Here is a 9865-nt window from a genome sequence, read left to right on the forward strand (position 1 = left end):
GAGCTGCAGGGCTGTCAAGGCTCAGCGGAAGTGCCAGGATCAGCGCCAGGCTCCAGCTGGAGCTCGGGGCTGATCCTGGCACTTCTGCTGAGCCCTGAAGAAGCGCCAATCAGTTGGAATGTTGCAGCAGGGTCTTGTGATTTACATTCAGATGCTTGGCAACTGATTCATATTTATGACGGTCACAGTGTCCCAGGGTCATGTGAAGTGACCAAAACCTGCTGCAACCTCCCAGCAGACGGGGGGAATAAAAACCAAACACCCCCCACTCCACCCCCGCTGCCAATCCTCAACAGAAATGCTCACAACAATGAAAACCTCAGACAGGAGGAAGAGCGCTGCCGGGTGGGCAGACAGGTGTCTTGCTCGGCTGTGGCTTGGGGGGCACTTTTTTCAGTGCCATTGTAACTTCAAACAGTCACTAAGCGAACTGTTGTAAGTCGAGGACTACTTGTACTTTATCACTTTTTTCCTTTTTTTTTTTTTTTGGTCATCAAGTTTTTGACACCTTGCTAGGCGACTGGTGGTAGTCGGATATTCCCATATCCTAAAAGTGGTACAATGGGTGAAAAGGTTGAAAAGCCCTGCTGTAAACAACTCAGTCTTAGTAAAGGTGACCGAATCATCTATCAATTAATCCCGTTCCTTCGATGCCAAATGGTAGATCAACATTGATTTCAAATCAGTTTGTTGATTATATTTGATAAAGATAATTTTGTTTAAGCAAACGTGTCAAGCGTTGGGGTTCTAAGGCAATTCCCAGACCTGTGAGGGGGGCCAAATGGTCAAGATGGCAGTTGCTAACAACAATTGACTTTTTGACACACACAAACACACACTACCACTACCACTACGACCAGTGTGGACATCATTCTTCTATTACCTTCAGCCACTTTCAAAGGAAAAATAACTAAGGAAAAGAGCCTTTGAAACAATATATTTTCAATGCTATTGCTAGCCATTTGGTTTAATTTTAATCCCAAAAGAATATAGTGACATCTTAATTAATAATAATTAATTAATAATTAATAATAATTAATGGCTATTTGAGTTGACAGACATCTTTCTCTTTGACTTTTTTGCCCCGCTAGGAGAAGTACGAAATGTACTCGGTGGAGATGGAGAAGTACGATGGGGAAATGGATGTGAAGATTAAGAAGAAGAAGAAAAACAAAGCGTTGGAGAAAAAAGAGAAGTTAGAGAATATGAAGAAAGAAATGGATGTGGTAAGCCACAGGGCCAGAATGGAAAAAATAAGATTTCTCTATGGATTTAGACATTGTCATATCCATAGTTGAAATAGGCAGCTTGCCTATTCGATTAATTTGACAGCTGATTATTGAACTAACCCAGTGTTAACCCAGTTTGCTTATCACACTTAAACATAAAACTAGTCACATCACACTAGGCTAAACATAATTATTTTTTTACTGAAAGTTAATATACATTATAAGTCTTCAACTTACAAACATTTGTTTAGCAATCATTCAAAGTTGCAACAGAACTGAAAACATGACTTCTGAGTGATCCTCATACTTACGACGGTTGCACAGTTACATGATCAAAATTCAGGCACTTGGCAACCAGCATTTATTTATGACTATTGGAGCATCCCAGGGTCATTTGATTGACATTTGTGATCTTCTCAGCTAGCTTCTTACAAGCAAAATCAATGGGGGAAGTTGGATTTGCTTAATGACATGATTCCCTTAACAACTGCATTGATTTACGTAACAGCCATAACAAAAATGGTTGTAAATCATGCACTTAACAACCATCTAGCCTAGCAACAGAAATTTTGGTCCCAGTTGTGCAATACAACAATGCACAGTGTTGCCCCAAATGTCTATCTTGTTAAGCATATCAACTTTCAGCAAAAAAAAAAAAAAGAATTAAGTTTAGTCAAGTGTGAGAGAGCAGCCAAAAAGAAATAAATTCTTCATCCATAAAACATATTCGTAATCCATGAACCCAGGTTCAACATTATGACATTATCCTCACTCTCCTATGAACAATAAGAGATGCAAGGCAGTGATGTCACAAGGCTATAATTGATTTAACAAGGGGCACTTTATATCCACTTACGCCCTCTTAAGCTCCTTCAAAATTTGGAATCTGAAAGCAAACATTAAAAATAATCAATAACTGACACTAAAGGAAATTTGCATTCAAAGCTCCCCTCAGAAGATCTGTGTACAGATTTTGGCACACAAAAATTAGGAAAGTCACAAACAGGAAGAATTGCAATATTCTTTTGTTTCTTAATCTGGAAACCATTTGAAACTAAAGAGTACATTTAATGAAATTATATCAGTTTTAAGGGAAGGAATTCTTCTCCAAAACAAAATGTAATTTTCTCTCTGAACGTCAAGGAAGGAATGTTGTTTTTTCCACTAATTTTTGGAGAGACAACTTCATTCTCTAAAAGTACTGGTCTTCAGAAAATTTCAGCAAATGATAAGTAATGGTTTCAGAGCCTTGTTCATATGAAGAAAAGCAATGTTAATTCCAACAGATATCATTAGTAGTCTAATCCATTTCATAATTCATAATTTAACCTCTCCTCAAACCTCTCTAATAACAGAGATTGCCTCATTTGAAATTCTTTATTTCCTAAACATTTTGGCATGCAAATATTAGAGCTGCAAATTCTGTTTGATACTGTGCCTCCTCGGTTTTCTGAGACAATGTAATAAATTATACTACTGTTTAATACTGGGTGTGTGCAATTACATATATAAACTAAATTGCTTTTTTTTTTTCATCCGTAATACATTCTTTGCTTCTCTCTGCCTTCAACCCCGATATGCTTTGTGTCTGGAATTTAATCTCCTGGCATCCGGAATCAATTCCCACTTATCCGGAATGTTTAAGTCATTCTATGCTTTCATTTTGCGAGTTTATCTCATTTGTCTGAGGAAATATTTGTTAACTATGCTTATTTTTTTATGCAAAACAGCAGGAAAGAACATTGCATGACGAGGGGGGGGGTCTTGCCTAAAAGACAACATCTCTCCATCCACTGAAATCACATTCTTATCTCGGGTCTCTCCTCCTTTTAGAATGATCATCAGCTGTCTATAGAAGAGTTGGAGATGAAATACCGGACCAACATCAAGAAGGTGAAGCCCTTTGACAAAACGGATGCTAGGGACAAGCTGAAAGGAACATATGTTTTCATAGTTCATCATAACCCCTTCTGCAGCCTTGAAAGTACAGTTGCCATCTAGCGTTGAAAAGAAGCGGTACATGAGGAATAGGCCTGCCCTAAACTGATAGCCACTTTCATTGTATCCGGGGTAGACAAATCTCTAAGAGTCATTACTGGTTTGTTATTATATTTATATATTATATTATATATTATATTTATATCTCACTGGAGATTTTTAAGAAGAGACTAGACATTTACCTGTCTGAGACAGTATAGGTTTTTCTGCTTGAGCAGGGGGCTGGATTAGAAGACCTCCAAGGTCCCTTCCAGTTCTATTCTATTCTATTCTATTCTATTCTATTCTATTCTATTCTATTCTATTCTAGTCTAGTCTAGTCTAGTCTAGTCTAGTCTAGTCTAGTCCAGTCCAGTCCAGTCCAGTCTATTATTCTATTCTATTCTATTCTATTCTATTCTATTCTAGTCTAGTCTAGTCTAGTCTAGTCTAGTCTAGTCTAGTCTAGTCTAGTCCAGTCCAGTCCAGTCCAGTCCAGTCCAGTGTATTATTCTATTCTATTCTATTCTATTCTATTCTATTCTATTCTATTCTAGTCCAGTCCAGTCCAGTCCAGTCCAGTCCAGTCCAGTCCAGTCTATTATTCTACTCTATTCTATCTGCTTTCAGGGTCTGACCAGCACAGTGGCCGGAGAGATTCTCCTTCGTGATGGCCCCAATGAACTGAAGCCCCCCAAAGGCACTCCGGAGTACGTGAAGTTTGCGCGTCAGCTGGCTGGGGGGCTGCAGTGCCTCATGTGGGTGGCGGCTGCCATCTGTCTCATCGCCTTTGGCATCCAGTGTAGCCAAGGAGATCTTACCAGTGCGGATGATGTAAGTGCCCACAGCAGAAGCAGACAGTCAGCTGGGGGTCACCGGGAGGAGAGCTGCCATAGGAGATAGAATGATGATGCAAAGTGGGTGGGGCTTAGGCTCAGGTGGGCAGGGCCAGAATTAACTGTTTCTTCTCTAGGTTTTTAATATAATGATTTAATTATATACCTTGAAGGATGCTGGATCACTAGCAATAGACAAATTGAGCAGAGCAAAGTAGAGCTGCTGCCTGGTTACCAGATCTGGGCTGGAAAAATTCACCTGATACCTAAATAGTTACAGAGAGCTGTTTGCTGCCATCTAATGGCCATCTAGATTTTTGCAGCCTAAACCCTAAACCTCAAAGACCTAAGGTAGGGGTAGGCAACCTTGGCTCTTTTATGACTTGTGGACTTCAACTCCCAGAATTCCTGAGCCAATATGGCTCAGCATGGAAATCTCTCCCTTTCTCCTCAGCATGGCTGGCTCAGGAATTCTGGGAGTTGAAGTCCACGAGTCATAAAAGAGTCAAGGTTGCTTACCCCTGACCTAGGGCTATTTTCTAGTACACCCTCTCCTCCTTTAGCAACCACAATCAGGTCTAGCAACTTTGTTGTTAAGCAAGCAGAGAGATTGTTTAAGCAAGCTCTCTCTCCTTGAGCTGCTTTTCTAGGTAATACCAGGTTTCTCTAAAAAGTGCAGGGTAACAAGCTCAGCTGGGACCTTAAATTAGTTGGTTAGAACCCTCCCCAGCTCACAGCTTTTGCCTGAAACAATCATTTTCACACTGAGCGCTTTTTTAGTCAGCTGCAAATGGGAATATTGATCGGAAAACGAATATTTACTACTGTTTATTATTGCTGTGTTTGTGAATGGTTGCTAAACAAGGCAGTCCCTAGATGAGGAGGAGCTGTATAATAAATGTGATGTCTGCAGGTGTTAACTGAAGCAGTGCAGCTGTGACAACACAAACACTGGCATATTTTTTTCTTCTTCTTTTAGTTATACTTGGCCATTGCTCTTATCGCTGTCGTGGTTGTGACTGGCTGCTTCGGTTACTATCAAGAATTTAAGAGCACAAACATCATTGCCAGTTTCAAGAATCTTGTGCCGCAGGTACAAATGACTCTCAGTAGCCTCACTATGCATCTGAAAACAACAAATTCTTTGACTGTCTGGGATTTTTGTTTCGTTTTGATTCCGGGGAGGGGGGTTTATGGGAAGAAAAGAATGCTGTAAATCCAAATGCAAGTTCGTTTTTTCTTTTCTTCCCAAACGCAGCAAGCCACGGTGATTCGAGACGGTGACAAGTTCCAGATCAATGCTAATCAGCTGGTGGTGGGTGACCTGGTAGAGATCAAAGGGGGAGACCGAGTCCCAGCAGACATCAGGATCATCACTGGGCAAGGATGCAAGGTACCTAGACAATGAAGAAGGTTGTTCCAATAAATATGACATCACCTTCTCCCCACTCCAGAAAGTTTGCTGTTTGGCCCTTTTGTTTCGCTGGAAGAGAGAAAGGAACTAGTGAGTTCCTTGCACGTTTTTTGTGTGATCTCTGACACAGCATTACTATTTCAACAGTCTAGTTGCAACCCAAATGCAGAAGTGAAGGAAAAACATGTCCACTCCTACATCCCATGTAGAAGGAGGAAGTGCTTCAGACTGTCTCTAGGCCACTATGTAACATGTAGTTTTGGTCTAAGCAACCTAGTGACTACTGCATTATCTTAAGACAGGGGTCTTCAAACTTGGCCCTTTTATGACTTGTGGACTTCAACTCCCAGAATTCCTCAGCCAGGCACGCGTGCCTGGCTGAGGAATTCTGGGAGTTGAAGTCCACAAGTCATAAAAGGGCCAAGTTTGAAGACCCCTGCCTTAGGACTTGGTAGTTCCATGTTCAAGTCACCATTCCATTATGAAACATACAAGTTAAAGTCATACTATCCATTCTGTCCTGCAATATATAGCAGTTCTAAAACACGTTAATTTCTAAGTACTTAGTGTATTTCCAGGCTTGTTGACTTTAAATGCCAGAATTCCCCAGCCAGGATGGCCGTTAAAGAGAATTCTGGGAGTTGAAGTCTACATACTTGGAAGTTACCAAGATCAGGAAACACTAATTATTCAGATCAATCTGAAACTCAAAAATGATTCCAATCTGGAAAACAGTTGTAAAAAAAACATGCTCCCCTCTCCTGCGCATGCGTGTATTTTAATAATATAAGAAAGAAAATGCACCATGTAAATTTCAGAGTTGAAACGCGTCCAGCCGTGGGCAGTTATCGCCCTATCAAGAGTTGTGCCTACAGAGTTCCATGGAATTATGGCGCAATGCACATGGGAAACCTCCTTTCTTTCTTCCCTCCTTTATTCTAGGTGGATAATTCCTCTTTGACAGGGGAATCAGAACCTCAAACCCGTGCCCCAGACTGCACCCATGAGAGCCCCTTAGAAACAAGGAACATCGCCTTCTTCTCAACCATGTGCTTAGAAGGTAGGAAGCGTTGGTTTCTGGAGGGGGCACACTGGTTGTCCTCTGAAAGCATCTAGCTCAGTGATGGCGAACCTTTTAGAGACCGAGTGCCCAAACTGCAACCCAAAACCCACCTATGCATCGTCGGGTGTCGGGTGGGCGTGGCCCATTGGCTGGGTGTGGCCCATTGGCTGGGTGTGGCCCATTGGGTGGGCGTGGCTGCAGTGGTAACGGCAGACTGGGTGGGACTAAAAAGTTCAATCAATCAATTCCTCTGGAACGAGCTGCCCCCAGAGATCCGGGTGATTCCGGATCTCCCCTCCTTCCGCCGCGCCCTCAAGACTTGGTTATTTCAGCGGGCAGGACTGGCCTAGGGGTATTTTAATTGGTTTTAACAAAATTTTAGTAGAAGCGGCCTATTCAAATATTTATTTTTAATTATTTTTAAATTTTGTATGGTATTGTATTATTGTTTTTAAACTGGCTGTAAGCCGCCCTGAGTCCTCCGGGAGAAGGGCGGGGTATAAATTTAATAAAGTTCAAATTCAAAAATTCAAAATTCAAATTCCAACTTTGCAAGATCTTTTTTTTTCCCCTGCAAGAAGTTGAAATTGACTGATTGATTGAATCTTTTTTTTTTGTTGTACACGGTGGCGGAGGCCTAAAGCGAAAAGGTTTTATAAAACCCAGCTGAAGGCCTAAGACTGGGGCGACGGCGCGCGTGCCCACAGAGAGGGCTCTGAGTGCCGCCTCTGGCACCCGTGTCATAGGTTCGCCACCACTGGTCTAGCTCTTCCCTTCTTCTTTATCAGGAGTGGCCACTGGCATCATCATTAACACCGGGGACCGCACCATCATTGGGCGCATCGCCAGCCTGGCTTCAGGAGTGGAGAATGAGAAGACACCCATTGCTATTGAGATTGAGCATTTTGTGGACATCATAGCTGGCTTGGCCATTTTCTTTGGTGCCACCTTCTTTGTTGTTGCCATGGTGATCGGCTATCCCTTCCTCAGGGCCATGGTCTTTTTCATGGCAATTGTGGTGGCTTATGTCCCCGAGGGTCTTCTAGCAACGGTCACAGTAAGTGTCACACACAAGCAGCTTGAGCTCTTTCTGAGTATTCCCCCCCCCCCCCGTTCTTTCCATAACATCTTCACATGTTGCTTTGTATGAAGGAGGTACTGTGATCACTCCCTGGCATCTCCACCAGGAAGTTCCACAGGCACCTTTTCAAAAAGCAATTGGACTTTGTTTTTCCTTGAAGACGTTTCGCTTTTCATCCCAGAAGTTCTTGAGTTCTGACTGAATGGTGGAGAATGGAAAGGTTTATATTCCTTGCAGTCATCTGGTCATTAGCACTCTTTCTGAGAGTCGTTGAGGCCACTTGGGTTTTTTTCTTGGAACTGCTGAAAGGACTGTATTGAAAACAGGAGATAGGTGGTGTCGTATCCCTCGCCCTCTGTTGAAGGAAGAGGACTAACGACCAGATGACTGCAAGGAAATAAATCCTTCCATTCTCCACCATTCAGTCAGAACAGAAGAAGTTTCTTGGATGAGAAGCAAAATGTCTTCAGGAAAAACAAAGTCCAGTTGCCTTTTGAAAAAGCACCCTTGGGACAACCACGACCTGGAGGATGGAGAATCTCCATAGACACCTCCACCAGGAAGCCTCTCAAGTAACAAAATATCTTCCACAGTTCAAAGACTTAGAAAAGAATGAACTAAGTTATCCTTCCCAACATGGGAAGGATATTCTGCACCACTTTTCCCATAATTCCAGCCAGCCAGAAGCATAAGATTGGGAGTGGGGTCAATCCTGAAGAAATGGCTTAATGCCCTCAAACCTAACTTGACTTTAGTTATCCCAAGTTCCGAATACTGGACCTCACTTGCTTCCTATCCCCTCTTCTCACCCCACCTCCCTCTCGTTCTCCTTGGATAGGTCTGCCTGTCTCTCACAGCCAAGCGACTGGCCAGGAAGAACTGCGTGGTCAAGAATCTGGAAGCGGTTGAAACGCTGGGCTCTACATCGGTCATCTGCTCGGATAAAACTGGGACACTCACCCAGAATCGAATGACGGTCTCGCATCTTTGGTTCGACAACCAAATTCACACAGCAGACACTACGGAAGACCAGTCAGGTATTTGCAATCATCAGCAAGTCTGGCAACAAGCAGAGAGACAGTTAGTAATGATGGGCACCATGTTGCCCATCCTAAGCTTACAATGTGATGATGATGATGATAACCTTTATTGTCATTTTTTTCCCCTGTGGGCACAACGGCACACATTAAAAATGAAATTTAGTTGCTTGCTCTCAAAATGTAAACATACAGAACACACATTTAAAAATATACTGTATACAACATATGTATAGACCTACACCCTTACATATAAGTAACATATAAATATTAATCGCTGTCCAGCTTGAATACATAATGGAAGGAGGAAGCTTTAGAGTTCACAAGGTTAATACTGTATGTGGGAAACTTGCCCCATTGCTGCCCATTGCTTCTTGTTCTGCTTTACAGGGCAAAGTTTTGATCAGTCCTCGGAGACATGGAGAGCTCTGTGCAAAGTGGTGAGCCTCTGTAACCGGGCTTTTTTCAAATCAGGACAGGATAATGTACCTGTGCCACGGGTAAGAAAAATGCATATGGATTATTATGTATTTATTTAGTGTATGATGAGAAGATGGCAAAAGAGTAAACATATACAGGTGGTCCTCCATGTATAACAGTGCATTTAGAGACCATTCAAAGTTACAAGGGCACCGAAAAACGTGACTTATGACCATTTTTCACTCTTAGAACTGTTGCAACATCCCCATGGTCACTTAATCAAAATTCACGAATCATAAAAGAGCCAAGGTTGCCTACCCCTGGGCTAGAGGTTTTGCCGACAATAGGCATTCAGTTGTAACTTCTAGAATCCTCAACCAAAACAGCTAAGATCCAAAGATGAGGTTTTTCACAAAACACACTTGAAAAGCAGCAGCTTAGGTCAGTTGTTCAACTCAAACCCAAGAAAAGGGCAATCAAAAACCTAGAGTGCCGTCAGCCAGACAGTGCCGGCTGGCGACCCCAAGGGGGAGGGCCTTCTCTGTGGGAGCCCCCACCCTCTGGAACGAACTGCCCCCAGAGATCAGGGTGATCCCTGATCTCCCTTCTTTCCGCCGCGCCCTCAAGACGTGGCTGTTCCAACTAGCGGGACTGGCCTGAGGGATTTTAAAGGGGGTTTTAATTACTTTTAAATTGGACATATTTAAATATTTCGTTTTAATCAAATTTTAATTAAGTATATGTATATATGTTAGTATTTTATTCAATTGTCAGCCGCCCTGAGTCCGTAAGGAGAAGGGCAGGATAT

The 9865-nt window shown here is 42.4% G+C and overlaps 1 protein-coding gene across 1 annotated transcript in view; it reads left to right on the forward strand.

Annotated features, from left to right (window-relative positions):
* Positions 1-561: 561 nt before the first annotated feature.
* ATP4A (ATPase H+/K+ transporting subunit alpha) overlaps positions 562-9865 on the forward strand; it is a 19832-nt gene continuing 10528 nt past the window's right edge. The window contains exons 1-10 of the mRNA XM_015821739.1: positions 562-573; positions 1092-1226; positions 3063-3122; positions 3837-4040; positions 5022-5135; positions 5301-5435; positions 6399-6516; positions 7308-7576; positions 8439-8637; positions 9028-9137. Coding sequence (XP_015677225.1) covers positions 562-573; positions 1092-1226; positions 3063-3122; positions 3837-4040; positions 5022-5135; positions 5301-5435; positions 6399-6516; positions 7308-7576; positions 8439-8637; positions 9028-9137 — 1356 coding nt within the window. The remainder of the gene's footprint in view (positions 574-1091; positions 1227-3062; positions 3123-3836; positions 4041-5021; positions 5136-5300; positions 5436-6398; positions 6517-7307; positions 7577-8438; positions 8638-9027; positions 9138-9865) is intronic.

The sequence above is a fragment of the Protobothrops mucrosquamatus genome, unplaced genomic scaffold (genome assembly GCF_001527695.2).
Source record: "Protobothrops mucrosquamatus isolate PMUCROS unplaced genomic scaffold, P.Mucros_1.0 scaffold_167, whole genome shotgun sequence".
In the NCBI taxonomy this organism is placed as follows: domain Eukaryota; kingdom Metazoa; phylum Chordata; class Lepidosauria; order Squamata; family Viperidae; genus Protobothrops; species Protobothrops mucrosquamatus.